This window comes from Molossus molossus, unplaced genomic scaffold, assembly GCF_014108415.1.
Source record: "Molossus molossus isolate mMolMol1 unplaced genomic scaffold, mMolMol1.p scaffold_m16_p_19, whole genome shotgun sequence".
NCBI lineage: Eukaryota > Metazoa > Chordata > Mammalia > Chiroptera > Molossidae > Molossus > Molossus molossus.
The window spans coordinates 25750851-25774805 of record NW_023425354.1 but is presented as its reverse complement, the minus strand read 5'-3'; the positions used below and the strand labels follow the sequence as shown (position 1 = coordinate 25774805).

The window sequence follows — 23955 nt, the reverse complement described above, 5'->3', positions numbered from 1 at the left end:
GGCCGTGGCTGCGGAGTGGCCAGCACAACTTCCCTGTTGCAGAAAGCACCGGCCTGGAGCCTTCCACCGCTGTCTGCTCCTACTCGGCTGGTCTGTTTGCTCTTCCTCTCACTCTGGCTCTCCGCTGTGCAGGAGGCGCACATAGCCCCGAGCTCACCCAGATGGCCACCTCTCTCCCCCTCTTCGCTTTTGCAGTATCCATGCACCTAGCCCCTGGCCTCGGCCTCAGGTCCGCTGTGCTTGGTCTGGAGAGAATAACAGGGTGAAAACAGGGCAGGGTGCAATGACGGCACTGCCTGGTGTTAAGGCTAAGATGGATTTTGTAGACATGGAGGGCTGTGGAAAGCCAGCGGGGGCAAACTTGGCTGGGGTTGGGCGTGAGGACAAGAGGACATGAAACTGAGCATGGCCTGGAGGGGTGGAGCGGCGAGCAAAGCAGAAATAAAGGAAGTCACGTCCAGAAGAGGAAGAGGCATAAAGAAAGGCCTGGAAGTGGGAAGTGGGGTGCATATGCAGGAATTTCGATCACCCTTTTCAGCTGGTGTGCAGGTGTGGACAGGGGAGGGGGCTGAGAGAATGGACAGGTGCGTAGTGGCCAGGTTGAGCCTCGGATGGCAGGCTCAGGATGCTTCTGGATCCCCCATGGGGCAGGGAGGGAAGGGGTGAGACTGCCGAGGGCCCCAGGGGCTGGAGGGCCTGGTAGATGGGGGTTATCTAGGCAGGTGCCAGCAGAATCACCAATTGATCAGCCATCACCACAGCACCAGATAATTTGCATATGAATAAGCCTTCCTTTTCCTGCCACAATTTCTTACCTCCTCTAGATAAATTCCCTTTCTACACTGTCCTAATTGCTAATGATGAATTATTCAAGGCCTTAATGACTAGCCTTGCCCACCTAACAACAGCCCTGGTCCAGGATCGCAGGGGTGGCTCTTCCGACTTCTCCACCTCTTTAGAGACCTGTGGGAGGACAGGGGCCTTACTTGCCTTTGAGGTTTAGGCCCTCAGACCTTGGGTGGGGGGTGGGAGGTGGGGACAACTGCCAACTTCTCCCTGTCTCCAGGTCTCTGGACACTTGATCTGCTCCAGACTTCTGATTCTCTGGATCCTCTGTGTCCCCACTGACTACACATGGCTGTCACCCTTCCCGAAATTGGAGAGCTTACCAGTCACCTTTCCCCCGGGGGCCTCCAATCTCAGGCAGGCAGGGAGAGACTAGCAGAGGGGACGGGAAAAGGAGGAGAGAGAAGCAGCAGAAGAGACAAGCATTTTTAAAAGGATAAGGAATAGGCAGGGGGCAGGGGCTGGGCAAAGTGACCCCTCCAGACCACCCCACACCTTAGTGGTCTCATGTTTTGGGGACTTAGAAGGACAAGAGGGATCCAGTACATGCTCAGCAGGGTCAGGGCCTGTGGCCTTCCAGGTAGCATCTCGTAAGTACCCGGACTGCAGCTCTCCAAGGGCCCTGGGCTGGCTCCCTCCTTCCTTCCCTTGGAGCCCTGGAGAGTGAGCAGGAGGCATCCTCCCTCGAGGTCTCCTCACAGCCCCCTCACGGCCCTCAGCAGGCTCAGGGACTCCCTTTGTGATTCACAGCTTGTTGCCCCTTTGGAGGAGCTCAGAGGGGACAAGGAGAGAAGAGGCCAGGTGACCCCCTGCATTTGCCCAGACAGAGGCCTTGCCGAGTGCTTCCAGGTACCCTCACCAGTCCACCTTTCCCAGGCATGAGCCTCCCAGAACCCCAGGGGCAGCGCCTCTCCATGTCCCCCAACCCTTCAGGGTACCCACAGCAGTGGAGAGGGCAGCAGAATTGATGGCTTTGGTGGGAGAGTGGACATGAGGTTTGGGCAGCCCAGGATCTGAAGGGAAGCGTGTGTGTGTGTGTGTGTGTGTGTGTTGCTGCACATGTGGGTTGTTTGCATGCCCTGCAAGGGAGAAGAGGATTTGGGGGAGACTGTAAGGAAGATTGCATGAGAAAAGGAGGGAAAAGGGTTAAAGTATAAGAAAGGCAAGGGGAAAGGAGGGGGACCATGGAGGCTGCTAGATGGGGAGGAGAAGGACACATGGGCAAGAGAAGGGAGAGCCCACCCGACCCCAAAGCTCCCCCCAGGTCTCCCCTCCCCTGACTCCAAGGAAGGAAATTAGGAGGCTGCAGCAAATATGTTTGGGTCATTTCCACATGCTTTATTCCAGCAATCAAAATAATTAAAAACATCTCAAATTATTATACACACACAAAATAGGTACAGAGACTCTTGCTTCCTCCCACCCCAGGGGGAAAACTGCTTTGTGCTTTGGGAAACGTGTGCTCTGAAAGCCAGGACAGAGGACGAAGGACAGAGGAGAGAAAGGTGAGGACGAGGCAGCGGAGGAGGGTTCAGACAAGAGGTCTGGAGAGAGAGGCCTGAGCAGGCGAGGGGGTGGGGAGAGAGGGTGAGGAGTGAGTGGCACACTCCCTCCCCTGTGTTAAATAGCACCTTAAGAAAATTCACATGAGTCCCCATCCACAAGAAAAAAAAACCAAAGAATTAAAAAGTCTTTGAACAAAAAGGAACATTTGCTGGCCTGGTGGTGGTGGGGGGACGTCTCGACTTCTATAGCACCAGTGATCCCCTTGCAACCCCACCCCACCCCATCACAGAGATGTAGCACCTTTGATATAAAAGGGGGAGCCCCTTCCATCCTGCCCCCGTGCGGCCCCCATGCAGTTGCCCCGGCGACACGTGTAGAGGTAGTCTTTCAGCAACACAGTTCCACAAGGAGCAGAGCAGTCTCTCCTGTCCAGCCCTGTCGCAAGGAGATTGACAGGTCTCCACTCTGTCGTGACCCCTCCTGACTCTCCTCCAAACCAGGCGACGAAGGGCCAGTGGTCCCCTGGCATGCCCTCCTCAAAAACGAAGAGGGGTATGATGCCGGGGCCAGGGGACGTCAGATGGTAAAGCTTCTTTGGCACTCTGAGAACCCCAGGTCCCCCCAGGGTTTGGGGGTGCTGGGTGAGGGAAGTGGGCTGGGAGTGGAGGGCCACTTGGGTGTTTTAGCATTGCCTTTGGTTGCTGGGTAGACAATGCATGGTTTCCTGTGTCTTTTGGGGAGACTTAGATTTGGGGAGCAGTGGAGGGGAGGCCCCAGGAAGGCACGGAGAAAGGAGCAGAAAGGGCAGCATTGGGGTATCATAAGCCCAATGGGCAGAAAAGGACTTATCCCCACATGGGTCTTCAAGCAAGTGGACCAAGCTTCCTTTTTTAAAAAGTTATTTATTTATTCTTTTTTTTTTTTTTGTTTTTGGTAAGGTTGAATGAGTTTTTGGTTTTGGTCATGTTCAGTTGGTCAAAGATAAAAACTAAGTTTGAGAGATGAATGCAAAGGAAAAAAATTTTTTCCAAAGTCCATGTGAAATTGTTTCCCATTTTTGGCTTTTTGGGGGTTCATTTTGGGTTGTTTGTCTGTTTCCAGGGTCAGGGGCAAGTGGGCTGGGTGGGAGGGAGCCAGGTTGGGGTGGAGGGAGTTTACAGGAAGCAGACAGGGCCAATGTCGATGCCGAATTCCTGGTCTGGGGCGCCAATGTCCAAGGGGGCCACATCGATGATGGGCAGGCGGGAGGTCTTGGTGGTTTTGTATTCGATCACTGTCTTGCCCCAGGCTCCGGTGTGACTCTGGGGTGAAGGGAGACAACGGGAGAGGGGCGTCACCAGGTGGGAACGAGGAGGCGAGGGAACTGTAGCCTGCCTGGAAAGCCAAAGGGCGGAGGGGGCCCTGCGGGGGACTCACCGTGCAGCCATCGTGGGTGACAGTGTAGGTGAAGCGGCTGTTGCCTTCGGACCGGAGCTCGATCTCGTTGGAGCCCTGGAGGAGCAGGGACTTCTTGAGGTTGCCTGTCTGCTGGTCCATGTAGGCCACGCTGTTCTTGCAGTGGTACGTGATGTTCTGGGAGGCCTCGGTGGACATCAGGCGCAGGAAGGTCAGCTGGATGGCCACGTCGGCAGGGTCGGAGTCCTGGCCGCCGTACTCGAACTGCAAGGGGCAGGGAGAGTGAGGTGAGTGACCGTGCCGGAGCCTCTAGTGCTGGCCTCCCGCCCTGGCATCCACAGAGGAGAGCCCTGGCATCCGCAGAGGGCCCTGGCATCCGCAGAGGGGGCCCTGGCATCCGCAGAGGGCCCTGGCATCCACAGAGGAGAGCCCTGGCATCCGCAGAGAGCCCAGTGAGCTCCCACGTGCAGAGGCGCCTCGCCCGCCCGGGGAACCCTGGTCTGAGCCAGTCTTACTGGCCAGCACCCTGCTTCCCAGCCCGGCTCTGTCCGTCACACCCAGCAGAGGTCTAGACACCTGTGACCTTCCCTCCCACCCCTTCCGAGCCCTTGGCCAGTCCATCTGTGACAGTGGCTCCCGGGTCCCGCTCACGCACCTGGGATCCTCCAGTCATGCTCTCGCCGAACCAGATGTGCTTCTTCTCCTTGGGGTTCTTGCTGATGTACCAGTTCTTCTGGGCGATGCTGGGCTGGGTTGGGTACACGCAGGTCTCGCCTGTCTCCATGTTGCAGAAGACCTTGACGGCGTCCAGGTTGCAGCCTTGGTTGGGGTCAATCCAGTATTCTCCTGCGACGGGGCAGGGCGAGAGGGAGTCAGGGGCGTCCTGGGGTGGAGCTCACCTGGGCACTGAGGCCCTAGGGCCGAGCCCCGTCATGGCGCAGGGCGGGCGTGTCCTCATGTCCTCACCGCTCTTCCAGTCAGAGTGGCACATCTTGAGGTCTCGGCAGGTGCGGGCGGGGTTCTTTCGGCTGCCTTCAGGGCTCCGGATGTTCTCGATCTGCTGGCTCAGGGTCTTGAGGGTGGTGTCCACCTCGAGGTCCCGGTCACGGACCACATTGGCATCATCGGCCCGGTAGTAGCGGCCGCCATCGTGAGCCTTCTCTTGAGGTGGCTGAGGCAGGAAGCTGAAGTCGAAACCGCCGCTGGGAGGACCAGGGGGACCGGGAGGCCCGGGAGGGCCAGGGGGACCCTGCAGGGAAAGGGAGGAGAGCAGGGTTAACTGGGGTTGGAGCATCTCAGGGCTGGAGGGCCACAGGTGGACAGGGCGGGGAGCTACGTACAACAGGCCCAGCATCACCAGTGCGACCGCGAGGACCAGGGGGACCGATGGGGCCTGCGAGACCGTTGAGACCGTCTTTGCCGGCAGCACCAGGAGAGCCGGGGGGACCCTGCAGAGGGGAAGATGGTCAAAGAAAGTCTGCTGGAAAGCACGGGACCACCCGACTCTGGTGGTGAGACGCCCTCCCCCAGCCGAGTGCTCATGACCGCTCACTGCCACACTGGGCCAGGAGACATTCTCTGGGAGGAGTGCATGGGATGGCAATGCCAAGGGCTGGGGACATTGTCTGGGACTCTTCCTCCCCTCCTCCAACCCCTGGACCCTTCCCCAGAGGGGTGAGGAACACCTATGTCCCAGGCAAAGGGCCCTGAAGTGAGCCTGGACTTGGGACCCAAGAAGAGGAGATAAGAGGTGTGACTTACACGGGGACCGGCAGGACCAGAAGCTCCAGAGGGACCTTGTTCACCAGGAGAGCCCTGAAGACAGAGGAAAGGCAAGTTAGGCCTCGTGTGGGTCAAATGCAGCCAGCAGCCTGCCCTGTCCCCTCTTATTCAGGGTGTCTATAGGCCAAGACCCCTTCTTTATACACCCACAATCCCACAGTCCTTTACACCCCTCACTCTCTCAGAAGCTCCTTGTAAATGCCCACAAATCTTCAGATCCCAGTCATCACCCGGGAGGAGTAAGAATGACTACCAGAGGGGGAAACTGAGTCAAAGTGCCCCACCTCCATCACACAGGGAGGCATGGAGAGGTGGTAAGAGAAGACAGTGGCAGCTGGGGGTTGGGAGGTACTCACAGGAGGGCCAGGGGGTCCCTGCAGGCCGGAGAAACCACGGTGACCCTTTATGCCTCTGTCGCCCTGTTCGCCTGTCTCGCCCTTGTCACCACGGGGGCCTTGGGGTCCCTAGAAGAGTGGAGGAGACAGGCTGTCAGGAGGAAGGTCCATTAGCACTGAGTGGGGTGCTGTCCACATCTGGACGAGGGTTCTGAGGGCGTGAGGGCCCTTGCAGAGCACTTACAGCAGGGCCACGGGCACCAGCGGGGCCGATGGGACCAGCAGGACCAGCAGGACCCTGGGGAGAGCAGAGAGCGTTAGGTCCTGGCACATCATCCTGAGGGCTGGCACAGCACGAGATACGGGACGGACCCACCCTCGGCCGGATCCCTCTTCCTCACATCCTTGCCCACCGAGTCCACCTCTCCTGAGCTCCAGGTGAACTTTCACAGGAATCTGGGCTTCCTGTGAGCTGGGGCAATCACCTGGGGACAACCCCAGTCCTCGGGGCAGATGGGGGGCAGTTGGGAGGGGGCGCTCAACTGAGCTGTGGCTCAGTATTTTCATGGGGGCCAAGGGTCTGGCCACATTGCCAGACCTCCTCTCCTCCCCCCACGTGGGCGAAGTCAGATGTCCCTCTCAGGACCCTGGCGCGCCTGGAGCGTCCCGGCCTGACCTGAAGCAGCAAGTGGGAGCCCAGCTACTCACAGTTTCACCACGGTCGCCACTCTTGCCAGCAGGGCCGACTGGGCCAGGGGCACCAGGAGCACCAGGAGCACCAGGGGGTCCGGCGGGGCCAGTTTCACCACGGTCACCCTGGCAGGGGAGAGGGGGGACGTCCAGGTCAGCCCCAGGGGAAGGGGCCAGGCAGGGCAGGGGAGCAGAAGAGCAGCTGTGGCTCAGGGGTGCAGCCGTCTCACCTTGGGGCCAGGAGAGCCATCTCGGCCAGGAGAGCCTTCAGCACCAGGAGATCCCTGCAGGGAGAGGGAGAGAGGCACGCATCAGCCGGGGGGAGGCTCGGGCAAAGGCCAAAATGGCCACGCTAAGGGCACTGGCCTAGGGTGGCGACTGCTTACCTCACGTCCAGACTCGCCAGGGGGTCCAGCCAATCCAGGGGGGCCCATGGGACCAGGGGGGCCACGTTCGCCACTTGCTCCAGAAGGACCTTGTTTGCCAGGTTCACCCTTAGGTAGAAGAAAGAGTCAGGCCCGAGATGAGGCAGGGGAGGTCGTCTAGCACATCAGTCTGCATTGGCTCCCCACCCCCACCCCATCCCGCATCCTTTGAGTCCTGTGATGGTTCCCAGGGTCCCTCCAGGTGAGGGGCACTCACAGAGGGGCCAGGAAGACCAGGGAAGCCTCTTTCTCCTCGCTGACCGGGCAGGCCGACCACACCACGTTGTCCAGCAATGCCCTGAGGCCCAGGGGTGCCGGGGGAGCCCTGTGGGAGGCAGACAGCGATGAGGGGCCTTGCAGTGGCCCAGGCCCCTGCCCCTGCCCAGACCCTCGGAGCTCTTGCTTACAGCAGGTCCGTCAGCACCAGGGGATCCTTTCTCGCCAGCAGGGCCAGGGGGGCCAGGGGGACCGACTTCACCGGGACGTCCAGCGGGGCCTGTCTCACCACGGGGACCTTTGCCGCCTTCTTTGCCAGCAGGGCCAGGAGGGCCAGGGGGTCCAGCATTGCCCTGGAGGAGGAAGGGAGGAGCTGTCAGGTTCCAGTGGATTCCAGAGAGCCCCTGAGGCCTGTCAGGCCCACGATACTCCTGACAGCCTGTGACCCCAGCTCCACCCCAGAGCAGTGGAGTCTCCACCACAGATACTCACAGAGGGGCCGGGGGGACCAACTCGTCCAGCAGCACCAGGGAAACCAGTAGCACCCTAGCAGAAGAGGACAAAGAAGTAGTCAGGAGGGGAAGAGCCCCTCCCCCAGCCCAGCCGCCCCTACCTCCAAACTAGAGCTGGGGGTCTCAGCAGAGACACAGGAAGACACTCACAGGGGGACCAGCACTGCCACGAGCACCTTTGGGTCCAGGAGCACCAACGTTACCCTGCAGGAGAGCACAGAGGTTTCGGGGTCGGGCCAGTCCTGGGTCCAGGCCTGGGGGCAGCTGGGGGCCCAGAGGGTGAGATACTCACAATGGGGCCAGGGGGTCCGGCGGGGCCAGCGGGGCCAGGGGGACCAGCATCGCCTTTAGCACCAGCATCGCCGGGTTCGCCTTTAGCACCAGGTTGGCCATCAGCACCCTGGAGGAGGGAGAGTGGTGAGCAGAGGGAGGGATTGCCAGCGCAACAGGTCAGGCTGCTCCGCGGGGCTGGGCGGGGACAGCGAGCCACAGCGACTCCCTCCGGGCAGGAAGACGCCGGAATGGAAGACAGTCCCCTCCCCATCCTCCTTCAGACTCAGGTCGACGCTTCTATCTTCGTCCAGTCACCCAAGGTCCCCGGTCCCAGTTGGTGATAAAACATGAAGGGAGTCTTGATACTCACAGGGGGGCCAGCGAAGCCAGCAGGGCCGGGGGGACCAGGCTCACCACGGTCTCCCTAGAAGGAAAGGAGGCAAACTGGAGAGGTGCCCTGACATGGGGGAGGTGCGTGGGCTCCGCTAGAGGGATGGGCGAGGAGGGGCCCTTAGGAGCACTCCCCAGGGACCAGGGGATGACAGTGGAGGTGGAGGTGGGACAGAAAAGGCCGGGGCAGTGTGGAGGGAGAGGAGGGCTGAGGGGGCATCAACTGGGTCTTCTGTACTTACGGGGGCGCCACGAGCTCCAGTGGGACCAGCAGGGCCGCTAGGACCAGTTTCACCCTGAGGGGGGACAAGAGGCTCAGGCTCAGCGCCCACCCGAAAGACTCCTGGCAGAGGAGCCCAGGGGAACTCCCTCCCTCGGGATCGCGCCATCAGGCTGTCAGCTCAGGCCGGCTGCCTTCCCCACGGAGCCACCCCAGGAAGCAGGCAGGGAAGCAGCCACCTCACCTTGTCACCAGGGGCACCAGCAGGGCCAGGAGGACCAATGGGGCCAGTCAGACCTCGGACACCATCTTTGCCAGGAGCACCATCAGCACCTTTGGGACCAGCATCACCCTAAAAACATGGGAAAGCCTCAGACTTCCAGTGTGGGGCGAAGAGGCAACCTCTTGTGTCCTGCTGGTATCTGGGACCCCTCCCCAGCTTTGCCCTGCCCCCACCGGTGCTGAGCACTCCAGACTTTCCGGAGGACCAGGCGCCTGTCTGCGGAAGTTAAGAGGCCCTGCCTTGTGTAGAGGGGTGAGGGAGGAATCCCCCATCCAGGGAAGCCCCACCTCTCATTGCCAAGGTAACTCATGGGGAGAGAAGAGCCTGGACCACAGGCAGAGGATTCATCAGCATCAAGGCCAGAGGGGAACAGGGAGCATTAAGGACAGGAGGGGAAAACTGCAGGGCGGGGGGAGAGAAGGGGGTCCGGAGTAGACAGAACGGGAGCCACACAGGGGAGGATGGTAACTTACTCTGTCACCCTTCGGGCCTGGAAGACCAGCTGCGCCTCGCTCACCGGGCATTCCCTGAAGGCCAGGGGCACCCTGGCTACCGGGGGCTCCAGGGGCACCAGCATCACCCTATGTGACAACAAAGAGGACCGGAGTGAGGCCTGGGGTTCCAGGACTAGGTCATGGCCTTGAGCCCCTCTTAATATCTCCCAGGCTTGGCTCCGAGGCCATAGACAGGCACCAGCTAAGAGGAAAGGGTTACAGCCCAGCACTTCACGCGGTGCCTGGACCCCACCCTAGCCGTGTCCCCCCATCTAGGTGGCTTTGGTCACAGCCAGGTGTCCCCTGCTGCAGGAAGGGTGAGACCTGGTCCTTGAGCTGTCCTTACCTTAGCACCATCGTTGCCAGGGGCACCGTTGGACCCACGGGGACCAGCGGGACCTGGGGGACCTTGCACGCCGCGTTCACCGGGGAAGCCTCTCTCGCCCTAGGAGGAGAGGAGGGCGGGGCATGTGCTGCTGGCTCCAGGCGGGGCGAGCACAGGGCATGGGTGGGGGCAGCAGAGGCTCTACTTACTCTTGCTCCGGAGGGGCCAGGGGCACCAAGGTCTCCAGGAACACCCTGAGGCGGAGGGAGGGACCGACATGAGCAAAGGCCACCAGGGCCCTCAGCCCTCGAAAGTCCCCCTGCCCACCTGCTGAGGGGTGGCCCAGGGTCTGTGACTGGAGGCCGGAGCTCTTGCAGCACTGAACTAGGATCACCCCTCTACGCTCTACCCTCCTTGAGACATGTCAGTGATGCACCCCCAACTCGGAGTTGAGGGAAAGTCACAGTTTTCCAGCATCTCTAAAAAGAAGTCACCCAGCCTGGCCGTGTGGCTCAGTGGTTGAGCGTCGACCCATGCATCAGTAGGTTACCGGTTCGATTCCCAGTCAGGGCACATGCTCAGGATGTGGGCCCGATCCCCAGTGGGGGGCATGCAGGAGGCAGCCAATCGATGTTCTCTCTTATCAATGTTTCTCTCTCTCTCTCCCGCTCACTTCCTCTCTCTCTAAAATCAATAAAGAATAAAAAGTCACCCAGTCGAGCGGCTCCTTCCAGATCACAGTCATGCACAGGTGCAGCTCCCTGCTGCTTCCCTCTGTGTAGGTCCCTTCATGACGGGACATCCTTTCTGGTGTCTAACCATTATCCCTCTAGCTGGTGGTGTCTGATTAGCTAGGGGGCTGGCCCTGTCTCTGCACTGCCTGCATTCCTGCCTTGCTGGTCGCCGCTACCTCTTACCTGTTCACCGGGTTTGCCTGCTTCACCAGGAGGACCAGCGGGGCCAGGGAGACCCTGGAGGTGGGAAATGGGGGAAGGAAGAGAAGGGGATTAGAATCCAGAAGAGAACAAAGGGGAACCCCCAGCCCTCTCCCAACCCTCTGGCAGCTGTGAGGCCTTACCTGGAACCCGGGGGAGCCGGCAGGGCCTTGTTCACCTCTCTCACCAGCAGGGCCCTGTCAGGAGACAACACTGCGGTCATGGGGGGGCCGGGAGAGGAGGGGCAGGGGTGTCCTCTTCTCCTGCTCTACTGTGCCCCCTCCCGGGCCTCCCTGTCAGGGACACTCACAGCAGGGCCAGGGGGTCCCTGAGCTCCAGCTTCTCCATCTTTGCCAGCAGGACCCTGTGGGGAGAGAGCAAAGAAGAACTCAGGGTGGTGAGGTGGCTGGAGGAAGAGGGAGCAGGTGGGTGGGCCTGGGGCTGGGGGTCCTGGTGCCCCTTTGAGGGGCTGGGTCTCCTGAGCCCTCCTGCAGGGAGCAGACTGGTGCCCTTGTGATGGGCTTGGGTCTCCTGTGCCCTCCTGCAGGGAGCAGACTGGTGCCCTTGTGATGGGCTTGGGTCTCCTGTGCCCTCCTGCAGGGAGCAGGCTGGTGCCCTTGTGATGGGCTTGGGTCTCCTGTGCCCTCCTGCAGGGAGGAGGCTGGTGCCCTTGTGATGGGCTTGGGTCTCCTGTGCCCTCCTGCAGGGAGGAGGCTGGTCCCCCTTTGATGGGCTTGGGTCTCCTGTGCCCTCCTGCAGGGAGGAGGAAGTGTAAGATACTTACCACAGCGCCGGGGGGTCCAGGAACACCTCGCTCTCCAGCTTTCCCAGGTTCTCCCTGGGGGGGAAAAGTCAGGATTGAAGGGGCTGAAGTGGGAAACCAGGGCCCCTGGGTCCCTCCTGTTTACTTTGAGTGGAATTTCCAAAGGGACTTTGTCACCCCCCAGCTCTGGCCCTGGGAAATGCCTTTGCTGACTTTTGCTGCTGGTCCCGTAGCGTCTCCCAGACCACACGCCCCTTCGGCTCCTCTCTCTCCCCTGTTCCCTTCCTTCTCCCCATCATGTGCCTGCGGTCACCCGAGCTACAAGGGCTTTCATCTCCTTTGATATATCCTTTCAAACCTCAAAGAACCCCCAAGATTTGGGGGTGACTATTATATAGGGCCCACCCCATCTCCATGCGGGTGTGGGAACACCAACAACACTTATTTCCAGGGATAGCGCAGTGGTAGGGGTGCCAGGGGAGGTCTCTCATTTTATGAACAGGGAGACTGAGGTCCAGAGAGGGGCAGTGAATGGCCTGAGGCCACACAGCGAGTCAGGGGCAGAGTGGACCCAGAAACCAGGACTCTTGCCTTCCGGTGCCTGTCCCTGGCTCTGTGATGTCCCTCATGGCATACTCACAGCAGCACCTTTAGGTCCAGGGAAACCCATCACACCAGCCTGCCCACGGGCACCAGGGGGGCCTGGAGGTCCAGGGCGACCATCTTGACCAGCGGGGCCCTGAGGATGGGAGCCACGGCAGTAGAGGTGAGAACAGAGGATGGGTGGTCAGAGGAGTGGAAGGGACCCCAGGGGGAGCCATACTTACAGGGGGGCCAGTTTTGCCATCAGGACCAGGGCTGCCAGGGCTGCCAGTCAGACCCTAAGGAGAGCAGAGAGGCGTGAGTGGGCAGGGGGGGGGGGGAGAAGTGGAGGCTGGTGGGGGGCACTTCAGCCAGCAGATGCCTGCTCCTGCTCCGGAGTGCCCCCTCCCAGACCCAGCAGACAGGCAGGGTCCTGGGCCAAGCTGGGCTGAGGACGGGGTCTCACCTTGGCACCAGGCAGACCAGCTTCACCGGGGCGACCAGCTTCACCAGGAGAGCCCTTGGGGCCAGCAGGGCCAGGAGAACCACGTTCACCAGCGGGACCCTGGTTGGGGAAGGTCACAGGGACAATTGGGGTCTCAAGTCAGACCTCTTTACCAGTATCTTCTTCCTCCCAGGGGCATTGTTGGAGGTAGGAAGTCAAGGTGAGGCCGAGTGTAGAGAGGTCTGGAGCCAAGCGGGGAAAGGATGGGGGGGGGGGACTACATCTGAACGAGGAGAGTGAAAGGCAGGGGGCAGCAGGGTCAGCCTCCAGCCATGAAGACAGGTTACCTTGGGACCAGCAACACCATCTGCTCCAGGGAAACCACGGCTACCGGGTCCGCCCTGCAGGAGGAGAGGAGGTCAGTAAGCTCAGACACGAGGCACCAGGCTGGCATTGGGGACAGAGGAGGGGGCACTTACACGCTCGCCAGGGGGTCCGGGCAGGCCGGCAGGTCCGGGTTCACCTCGGGCTCCTCGCTTTCCTTCCTCCCCAGCAGGGCCAGGGGGTCCTTGAACACCAGTGGGGCCCTGGAGACGGCAGGGAAGAAGGGACCGTTGTAGTGAGGGCCCTCCTGGGCCGCTCCCGACCTGGCTGGAAGCTGGGGCTCCAGCCCTGGGGCTCCCGTTCTCCCTCAAGGGTTCCCAGGCAGAAGGGCTGAGCTGCGGGGGAACTTACGGGCTCTCCCTTGGCACCAGCGTCTCCTTTGTTGCCGGGAGCACCAGGTTCACCCTGTGTGGGAGGGAGGAGAAGGGGATGAGCAGAGAGTTGGGGTGCTCAGCTGGCCTCGATCCCCAGACAAGGACCACACTGGAGCCATCAGAGTGGGGTGGAAGCAGGAGCGTGGTACTTACGCTGTTACCCTTGGGACCAGGGGCGCCGCTGGGGCCCTGGGGTCCAGAGGGGCCTCGGGCACCAGGGAAGCCAGGAGCACCAGCAATGCCAGGAGCGCCCTGTAGGGGGCAGAATGAGTTGAGCCTGTGAGTGACGGGCACAGGGCAGGTGGCAGGTAGGCACCAGGGGCAGCTCTAAAGCCTGCAGGACACTTACGTTGGCACCTTTAGCACCAGGCTGTCCATCAGCACCAGGGTTTCCCTGTGACACAGAAAAAGATGGGTGAGTGACAGGCAAGGACTCTGAGCCAGGGAGGGGCACAGGAGCACAGAGGAGCAATACTTACAGCAGGGCCAGCAGCACCAGCAGGGCCAGGGGGGCCGGGCTCACCACGCACACCCTGGGGACCTTCAGAGCCTCGGGCTCCTTGGGGACCAGCTTCACCCTGGATGGGAAGAAAGGACAAGTTGGGAGCCACCCTAGGAGCCCAACCTCAACTGTGGAAGGTGGGGGGTGAAGAGCAGGGACAGGAGACCAACAATCAGGACTCCAAGATCAGAGAAAGGGACCCCAGGACAAAGGTCTTGGGGAATGGACTTCTCTCTTGCCACTCTGGGTCCCTCTGGTTTGGGGAGCAAGGAGACCCCTTAGCCCATGGGAGCTATGCTCAGAGAAGGGCAGGGGTCTCACCTTAGCACCAACAGCACCAGGGAAGCCAGGAGGACCAGCGGGGCCAGTGGGACCCTGTGAACGAAAAGGACATGTTAGCAAGAAGGAAAGTGGCAGCTGCAAGTCACACCCCGGCACAAAAGAGGTCTTGGGGTTCAGACCAACATGGCCCATCCCCAGTGCTTCCCCCAAGAGCTAATTCTGAGATCCCCACCCACTCCCAGGCACTGAGGTCTGGGGGCCACACTTACAGGGGGTCCAGCAGCACCAGTAGCACCATCATTTCCGCGAGCACCCTGCAGGAGAGAGGGGGGCCTCAGTTACCCCTGTTGAGCATTGGCTAGACCTTGTAGCTCTTGGGGACTCCTTCCAGAGCCCAGGGATCCCCGAAGGGACCAGGAGTACTTACAGCAGGGCCAGGGGCTCCAGGGCGACCTCTCTCACCAGGCAGACCACGGGGGCCCTGACCACAAAACCAAGAAAAACCACGTGAGATGGGAGGCACACCCCTTTCCCTCCAGCCCCCATCTTGCCCCAACAGCCTGCTCCCTCTCTTCCTCCTAGACCCGGACACACTCACCATCTGGCCAGGAGCTCCATTTTCACCAGGGCTACCAGGCTCACCCTATAGAGCAGAGAGAGAATTAGGAATGTGTTCATGATGGGACTGGGCAGGAGGTGGAGGACCATGACATTCACACAGCCTCTCACCTTGGGACCAGCAGGACCAGCATCTCCCTTGGCACCATCCAAACCACTGAAACCCTAAGACAGAAAGGAGGAACAAGGTAAGACTCTGTGAAGGGGGTGGACCACCGTGACACCCACCCAGACCTGGGCAGGAGCCCGAGGAGGTCACCACAGACATTGCCCTGTCTCAGCTAGACTGAACCCCAACTGAAACACGATCTCATCCAGTCAGGATTTCTTTCCTGATGGACAGAAGTTCTTCTGAATGTCTATTCTCCATCCCTTGGGACCTCTGTAGCTGCCACCCACCATGACACACACCAGGGTCCTTTGGGGAAGGGGCTGGAATGGTGGGATGCTGGAACTTGGGGAGCTTAGATGACTCAGAGGGGACTCACTCTGTGTCCCTTCATTCCAGGGAGACCAGCTGTTCCAGGCAATCCCCGAGCACCCTGGAGGGAAAAGGAAAGAAGGGCAGGACCATTAGAAGATACTGCTCTGGACACAGCTTCTACATGAAGCCCAGATACAGCAAAGCGGGCGGGTCTGGGGGCCTGGCCACACACTCGTGCTCACCTGAGGTCCAGGAGGCCCACGCTCGCCAGGACGGCCAGGCTTCCCAGCTTCACCCTGACAGGGAGAGAAAAGGCCTTCGTGCCCATGCCCCTGGGCTGGAAAAATTTGGAAGTCTTAATCTTCTTGGGATTATTGAAGGTCAGGCTTAGGGGCACAGAACCTTATCTTTGAATTTAGAGTGCAATTTAAATTGATAATAAAACCCTTGTTGGGTGCATTTTAATTCCCTCCAAAGGATTTCTGTTTATTTCTGTCACCAGCATTTTAATCACATCATATGAGGTGCCCAGAGCAATTAAGCTGAAGTCATTCATCCTGAGGGGTGGGGGTGGGAACTGCTTTAAGGTGCTGGTGTGTTGGAGAGAAGGGAGGAGCATCCCACAAAGGTGAAGATCACTGTTTAAATGCAGCTCCAGGCCTCGGGGAGCACGTCTTCTCTTTTCTCTGGGTATCACTCCAGGAGTCGTAGGGCACTGGGTGGAGACTACAGGGCCCTAGCTCACAGAGGCAGTCAGGGTTCCGTGGTAGCTTCTTGACGGGGCTACTTACATCATCTCCGTTCTTGCCAGGGGGGCCAGGAGGACCACGGGGACCCATGGGACCCTAGAGGAGATAAGAGGAGAGGTTAGAATTACCAGGATAAGGAAAAAAGAAGGAAAGACTAGAATTAAAAGGAAGAGGTAAGGAAGACTCCAGATGCTGATGGATGATACACGTATTTGCGGAGAGAGTATGTATTTATATGCAGAGTACAAGTTAGGGTGTACTCACTGAAGCTCCAGGCTCGCCAGGCTCACCAGGGGGGCCTTGGAAACCTTGGGGACCCTGGAGGACAAGGAGAGACAGGTGGGGTTAGAAGGACAGGTCTCTGCCAACCTTTTCCCATCTCACCAAGAGATCCCAATCTCTCATCCCACCCCTCCTTCCAAAAGATCAAAGCCCAAGGTGGTGTATGAAGACACCCTGGAAACTCACAGGTGAGCCAGGGGGGCCAGGGAGACCACGAGGACCAGAAGGACCCTGCAGGAAAAAAAAAAAAAGGAGGCTTTAATGACATCTCCGTGGGAAAGTGCAACATTGGTGTGGTCTTTGCTATCTGCCATTGGTTCCTGTTGGGACCACCCAGTTGTCTTGCATTCTCCCTGGACTTTGAGGTCTCAATGGTCATCTTGACCTCCTAGGTTATCTCTGTCACCCCCATATGCTGTCACTGGCCCATCTTGTCTGGGTCCCCATCAGCTCTTCTTCTGTCATCTCTACACCCCCTGGTGGCTCACCATGGGGCCAGGCACGGACACTCCAGCTGATTTCTCATCATAGCCGTAAGACATTTGGGGAGCAAAGTTCTAGGGGGAAAAAAAACAAGAGAGAGTGCATTAGGAGCGGGGTCAGGACAGTGAGTGGAAAGGCAGAAGACAGCACCAATGATGGGACCAATGGACATCCCATGCCTCCTGCTGGGAGGCACTAAGCAGGACGATGTCCCCTGTGAGACAGTGATGCCAAAAATGCATCACTGGAATCTGACCACGAGGCACCTTGACAGACCCCATCTGAGGGCCAGTTGACAAAACTAGCCTCTTCAAAAAGTGTCAGTGTTATAAAAGACAAAGAAAGTCTGAGGAATGTTCCAGATGAAAGTAAACTAGAGACAGGACGATTAAATGCAATTCATGATCCTGGATCGGGGGGGAAAATGCTATAAATGACATTATTAGGACGTTGGTGAAATTTGAACAGGGACTGTATATTAGACATAGTATTGTAACAATGTTAAATCTCCAAAATGCAATCATTGTGCAATGGTCACGTAAGAGATTGTTCTTTTCCTCGGGAAATACCCACCAAAGAATTTAGGAACAGAGGGACATAATTCCAGCACCTTGCTCTCAAATGGTTCAGAAAGAAAAAGAACCGTGTTATATGTATACACAGAGACTAATAAAGCAAATGTGACGCACTGTGAAGGGTCTATGAGAGTTCTTTGCACTATTCTGGCAACTTGAAGTTTGAAATTACTTCCAAGTACAGAGAAAGCCATCTGCCAACCGACAACAGAAAACACGGATGGGGAGGGAGGGGGGCACCCTGCACTTACTCCTCCGAGGCCAGGGGGTCCGGGAGGTCCGGGCGGTCCGGGCGGTCCGGGGAGTCCAGGCTGTCCAGGGATGCCATCTCGGCCAGGGGGGCCTGCAGGTCCCTGAAGCGGGAGAGGGCCAGGGGGTGAGCACAGGCCAGGAGTCACGCCCACCCTCAGCCCTCAGCCGCCGAAAACGCCATGCTTACCCTTGGGCCTCGGGGGCCGGTGTCTCCTTTGGGTCCCTTTGGGGTTGGGAGAGAAGAAACAAAAGAACTCGGGTTAGAGAAGGGAGGATCACGGGAGTCGTGGAAGGGGTGGCAAAAATCGAGGGCAGAGGAATTACCTCGACTCCTGCGGTTTCTAGATCCGTAGCCGACACTAGGGGGAGAAGAAAGGCGGGTTAAAGGCGGGGTTTGCTGGGGGCGCCGGCCTCCCAGCCCCGGCCCCAGAGCAGCCGTACCCTCGCCGTCGGGGCAGACCGGGCAGCACTCGCCCGGGGGAGCGACGGCGCCAGGGCAGTTCTTGGTGTCTTCGCAGATCACGTCATCGCACAACACGTTGCCATTGTCGCAGACACAGATTTGACAGACCTCGGGTTTCCATACTTCTCGGTCATGGTATCTGATGCCGTTCTGTACGCAGGTGACTGGTGGGACTGGGGCAAGAGGGGGCAAGAGGGGCTGTCAGCGGCGCCCGAGCCCCATCGCAGAGCTGCAGGGACCCCTACCCTACCCGCCTGTCCCCTCTGTTTTAGAGACACATTTAGATTTTCCATTTCCCGCCTCCTCCTCCCCCACCCCCTTCCTCCAAATCCTTAAAAGCTCATAAGCTCATCTGCTCCTCATCAGCGCCAGTGACAGCGCCGAGGCGCCTGGCCAGCGCCGCTATAACTTTCCAGTTCTCAGGAATTTAAACAAAGCTTTAGGTGGGGGTTGCTTCCAACTCCAACCTCAGCCCATTGGTGCTGAGGCCAAGTGAAATAAAAAGCCATTGGGTTGGGGGGGGACGATGTGTAGCGGGGAGGAGAGAGAGAACAGGAGGGGCCCCATCAAGAGGGCAGGCTTGTGGGGAGTGGTCTGGGTGGCGACAGGAGGAGGGGGTGGGAGGAGAGATGAGAGGTCCAGCCCCCATTCCCCAGGCAGGTGGGATGGCGTGGGCGGGGCTATGAGGATGGGAAGGGGCTGGTTTGCGTGGGGTCCCGCCCAGAGACTTGAAATATACCCTAAAAGTTGGATACGCCCTAACTTCCATCTCCCAGACGTCTCAAAACCCCACTCTCTGAGACAACCCCCGTTTTCCAAAGCCAGCCAGTGTCTCTGGGTCACTCCATAGCCAAAGAACCAAGAAGTCCGCAAATAGTAATGACGTTAGTTAACCAGGCCCACCGTGCGAGCGTCTATCGCGACGGCCACTAGGTGGCGAGCAACACCAAGCAATTTCCCTGGATCGGACACTTCTTCTAGAGACCCGGGCCACTTTACCTCCAGCTGTATTTTCTAGGTCTAGAGGTGGGGTTCACACTCGGCAATAACCCCTGTCTCCAGCTCCAGCTCCTGCGCGGGGAAGCGCTGGACAGGGAGGAGCGGTTCTACATATTGATCAGCAGAGGGCGCAAGTACCCCCGCCCTGCCCAGTCCACTCTAAAGTTTCTCATCCTCCAACCCGCCCACTCTCTGCGCCCCCTCCCCCCTCAGCCCAGCACCCCCGCGGCCCCAGCAACACAGTCTAGCCTGCAGAGAGGACAAACAATCTTTCCTTATGAATCATCCCACAGCCTTCCTGATCGTTTTTACATCTTGGGCTCCAAATTCCTAGCTCGGCGCCCCCATCCCATCTTCGACGTACTTCCCCCCGCCCCACGCTCAAACCCCCTTTTACCCGGTTGTACTCCACCGTGCGCGCTCAGGACTCCCTCCCGTACTAACTCAAGTGTCGCTCCATCCTCCACTCCCGCTCCTGGGAGCGTTCATCTCCACACCCCCACCCAGGGTGCACTCCCTTCTCTCCCAGGGTGCCAAAGAAGCGCCCTCATGATCTCCCTTCCATCCCCGAGTCTCCCGAGCATCTCGAGTCTCCGTTTAAGTCGCGGGCTCCCGGGACCGGGTGCAGGGTGCGACACCAAGTAGCCCTGGACACTCCAAAGTTTGGGACTTACTGTCTTCTTCTTGGCCCTCCTCTTGGCCGTGCGTCTGGAGGGCGGTGGCCGCTAAGAGGAGCAGGAGCCGGAGGTCCACAAAGCTGAACATGTCTAGACCCTAGACATGTAGACTCTTTGCGGCTGGGGTGGGGGTTAGCGTCCGCTCATGCGTGGCCTCACAGTCCGCGTGCCTCCTGCTCCGACCCCGAGGAGAAACTCCCGTCTGCTCCGACCAGCGGCCCAGGCCCCTTTTATACCATCCCATGGAGAGTGGGATGGAACCCGGCCCATAGGAGAGGGGGAGCTGGCCACCCGTCCCCCAGCCAATCAGAGCTGCCTGGCCCGGCCCCCAATTTGGGAGTTGGAACCGAGAGGAGGAGGAGGAGGGAAGAGAAGGGAAGGGAGTCCACCGCACATCTCCCCCCTTCGAAGCTCTGCCTCCCCAGCCCCCCAGCCCAGCCTGGGCCAGAGATGCTGCTGCTGGGGTGCGGCAAGGTCCTCAATATAGTGTGGGCTAAAGAGTGGGCAGAGGCACCCCTTCCGCTTTCTTCCTGGGACCCCCAATCTGGAAGAACGGATTAGAGAGCAGGGTGGGGAGCCTTCCAAAGGTGGAAGGTTTGGGGGTGATTGGGAGTGGGTCCTCCTGGCCATGCCTCACTCACTGTCCTGACAGCCTTGGCAAGAGTTAGGGATGGGTATGAAGAGGCCAGCTGGGGACCCCTCTAAAACAGGGGAACCAGAGAATTAAAAAGGTGTGCCTGTTTAGGGATGTCTTCTGGTGTGGCTTGGGTATGGAGCTTAGGAATATTTGGGGAACAAACTGGAGATGCCTTTATAGACATTAAAAATCAGACACTTGGAGGGATGCTGGCAAGAGAGGTTTTTTGAGGATGTCAATTCTTCTACCATGCCTGAGGCTCCAAGACTCAAATGCTCTCCCCCAGACCCCGGGCATGATTGAGAGATGGGGTGAGGAGGCTGAGAGACTGGGTGAGAAATTGGACTTCTTAGTCTCTTCAGAAGGATGCTTTGGTGTTGAGTGATGGGGCCACACGGTTTTGGTGGGGAACTGCTAGCCCCTTCCACCCCAGGGGGAGTGAGTTTACAAGGGAAAGGCTGTGAAATCTGGTGACTTAGGAAAGGGTCTTGGGTTAGGGTCTACTGTAGCTGTGGCCAGGGTGCAGCACAGCCAAACAGGAGAGAACTCGGGTGGAGGGCACTTGACCAGAGAGTTCCTTCTGGGAGCTGCATAAAGTCCTGTCTCTGGTTGTACCTGGACTCAGGATTGGGGGCATCTGGGAGAATTTGGGTGTCTGGGGGAGACTTGTGTTTGGGAGTTTGGGATGAAATTGCAGGGGAGGGTGAGTAACCTTATTTTACAGGATGTTTCCTGTGCCCAACCCCTTTCCCAAAGGCCTAGGACATTGCTCTTTGCCTCTGGCACCAGGAGAGAATCATCTGTACCCTGATAGGATGTGGGGACCCCAAGAACAACAGGCTATGTTTGGGGAAGATGCCTCTAGAAGACAATCTCCTTTCTTTTCCATGTCCCAAGAGTGCTCCATTGCAACCCCAGTCTATCCAGGTCCTGGTCTCGCCAATATCTGTGGGCCCAAGAGAAGGCAATAGGGGTCCCTTCGCAGTGTCCATCAACTCCAATCCTTTTCCCACAGCTCCCCGCCCCCCCATCACTCCAGAGCTGCAAACGTGGAAGCGGGGAGTCCCTCCTCCCCCAAACCATCCAAGATTCCATTGCTTCCCCCCGCCCCTCTCCACGCCCTCCCCCAGCTGGTTTTGTGCAACGAAGGCAAAGGGGAAAAAAAAGACCAAGGGAAGAGAAGGGGAGGGAGCCACGTAGGCCGTGGGCAGCCAGGATGAGCGGTGCGGGTGGGGCTGTGGAGGGGACTGCAGGGGCTATAATTAAAGGGAAAATATAGAGTTTCCAGAGAGGCAGGCTGGAGACAGCAATGGAGGGCTGGGCCTTCATCAATTATCCCCACCATGTGGCAGCAACTTGTGGCCCAGGATCTGCCCCCGCCTAGTGCCAGCGACTGTAGGGCAGGGCCAGGGGACTGAGGTGCTGAGATGGCAGTTCCTCCAACCTTCAATATGGGTTGGTGACCAGGGGTGCCCCCCAACGGAGGTTAAGGGTCTTGTTCCTCAGAGAGGTCAACCCTTTAGACTGGTTGGTTGTCTGGAGTGGAGTGTCACAGTCTTGGGGTGACAGCTGGTGTTACCTCCCTGCTTGTTGAGTTTTTGCAGTCAACAACCCCCTCCCCACATGCTCCCTGTCCAGGCTGTCTCCCCCCCACCACACTCTCCTACCCCCCCTAAAAAAGATTAAGCCTCAGAGATATGGGTTGGAAGTTGCTTTACCGTGGGCCTGGGGTTCTGACGAGTGCTCAGGGCCCCGCAGGGTTGGGGGTGGGCTTTGTGGGTGTAGTATGTGACAGCTACTGCCCCGGTGTCCAGTTCAGACCTCAGCCCAGGGGCTTCAGGCCCAGGGTTTCTAAGCACCCTTTACACGTGGCACAGAGCTGAGGCCCAGGGCCTTCTCTGCCACTTTTTGACTTGAAACACTTGGCGGGTACCCAACCCGAAGATGTGTCTTTAATTTCTGCAGCATGACAGTGAGAGGAAGAATGTGCTTGGGGTCTCCTCCCAGCCTGGCTGGGCCTCCTTGGCCAGGACCGAGGGCTTGAGACTGGGGGAGGGAAGGGGAGGGAGCTGGGGCTGGAGAGGGGAGGAGACGCCACCTCATCTTTAGGAAAGTCTGAAGCTCTGGCTTCTTGTGGAATGTAAAACTTTGTCCGGCATTTGGAGTGGGGGGAGCAAAAGCCAAAGTCTCCTTCCCCCACCTCCAAGAAATGGTAAAGTCATCAGCATTTAGGGAAAAAAATGCCTCAAGAAGAAAAACAGAAAGAGGAAAGTGCTGAGCCCTGAGTTCACTCTCTCTCCAAATTTCCCCAATTTCCCTCCCTCCATGAAGTGGGGGGCAAGCCTGTGCTCCCCAGCTTCCCTTCCCTCTGGAGCCCCTCGAGCTCCCAGCCTGGACTCTGCGGTATGGAACAAGGGAGAAAAGGCAGCCCAGGTGTTGGTGCACCTGCTGAGCAGGTGGGTCAGCCCTTTCCAGCTGCTCTGGTTCCTGAGGTTCTGTTGCCCTCCCTCCCTGAGTTGACCCTCCAGAATGCTCCTCGGCCCCCACCCTGGCCCCAGACTGGTGATAGAGAAAGGGTCTCTAGGCAGGGAAGGGTTGAGGAGAGAGGAGGGGAGGGACTAAGAGTGAGGCTGCTCCTCCTCATGGAGCCCTGCATCTTTCCTGTTGAGAGAGCTCGTGGAGGCAGTCTGGGGCCAGACCCCAGGTGTGTAGGCTCCTCTCTTCCTCCCCTTCCTCAGCGTTGCACCGTGCAAGCCCTTTGGTCCTTAGCTAAGTTCCTTCGCTTTCAGGCACAGCTAGGCTTTGCCATGCCTCGGCTCAACCCAAGCGCTTTGGCCCCTGAGACTTCCCTCAGACTTTCATCCTTTCCAGGTTTAGAGGAAGGTGATGAATTAAGTTTGTCCATGTTGTGTTAGGTGCCTATGAAGCATCCAGTCAGAAATGAGGAGGAAACCCTTGGGTGACTGGGTCTGGAGTTCAGAGGAGCAAAATGTGGGACCCCAGCACGATGCTGGGTGGCACTGTCTCTGGAGAAAGATGAAGGGGGGAGAGACAAAGGGTTAGGATAGAGTCTGAAGGACCCTCGGGGTTTAGGGTTGGGGAGGGGAGGAGGAACCCACACAGGAGATAGGACAAAAGTGGGAGAAGTAGGAGGGCAAGGAGGAGAAGGGTGGTGGGTGTCATGTAGGCAGAGGAAAGATTGTTCTAGAAGGAGGGCCGGTTATGTGCTGCAGAGAGAATTCGTAGGATAAGGAGGAAATGGTCACTGGATTTAGCAACATGGCAGCTAAAAGTGAGCTGTTTCGGTGGAGTGATGGGCGAGGAAGACAGACTGGAGTGGGCTGGACAGTGAGTGGGAGACCCAGAAATGGGCTCAGAGTGCAGACACCTTGGAGGAGGAGTTCCGCTGTGAAGGAGAGGAGAGTGGATACCTCATTCTCCCCCCCTTCCTCTTCTTTTTCTTTCTGTCTTTCACTTACCCCACCCCATTCCTGTCTGCCTTTCTGTCCCCTGCCTCCCTCCCCTTTCCCTCAGTGGGACTCTGCTTCTTTTAAGTCCTTCCCCTTGCTGGAGCTTTTTTGCATGGGTTCCATTTGCCTTTTTTGCTCTTCCTCCTTCTTTTCTTTTCTTCCCAAGGCCCTGAGCCCTCAAATACTGGCACCCAGGCCCAGCCTCCACTTCATTGTCTTCTAGAGCAAGCCCTCTGTTCAGGATCTCGAAGAGAAGGCTTGATTTCTAGTCCCAGCACATCCTACGCCATGTATGGTAAATCACCCACACCCCACTCCCAGCCCCACTCAAAGGGGGAAAGCTTAGGGGCAGAAGATCCGGCTGAGG

At 58.7% G+C, this 23955-nt stretch overlaps 1 protein-coding gene across 1 annotated transcript; it reads right to left on the bottom strand.

The window, feature by feature from the left end:
* Positions 1–3236: 3236 nt before the first annotated feature.
* COL1A1 (collagen type I alpha 1 chain) lies at positions 3237–19576 on the bottom strand. Its single transcript, XM_036268173.1, has 51 exons — positions 19479–19576; positions 17784–17978; positions 17667–17701; positions 17530–17565; positions 17342–17443; positions 16521–16589; positions 16219–16263; positions 16015–16068; positions 15793–15846; positions 15244–15297; positions 15066–15119; positions 14689–14742; positions 14558–14602; positions 14387–14440; positions 14229–14273; positions 13999–14052; positions 13655–13753; positions 13525–13569; positions 13329–13427; positions 13153–13206; positions 12897–13004; positions 12765–12818; positions 12439–12537; positions 12218–12271; positions 12031–12129; positions 11412–11465; positions 10938–10991; positions 10771–10824; positions 10610–10663; positions 9902–9946; positions 9714–9812; positions 9347–9454; positions 8835–8942; positions 8613–8666; positions 8351–8404; positions 8000–8107; positions 7858–7911; positions 7688–7741; positions 7387–7548; positions 7197–7304; positions 6941–7048; positions 6785–6838; positions 6573–6680; positions 6109–6162; positions 5886–5993; positions 5509–5562; positions 5088–5195; positions 4714–4996; positions 4403–4593; positions 3769–4011; positions 3237–3653 (listed from the first exon to the last, which is right to left on the bottom strand). Exons 1-51 carry the CDS (start codon positions 19567–19569, stop codon positions 3507–3509), a joined length of 4380 nt encoding a protein of 1459 aa, XP_036124066.1. The 5' UTR covers positions 19570–19576; the 3' UTR covers positions 3237–3506.
* Positions 19577–23955: the final 4379 nt, after the last annotated feature.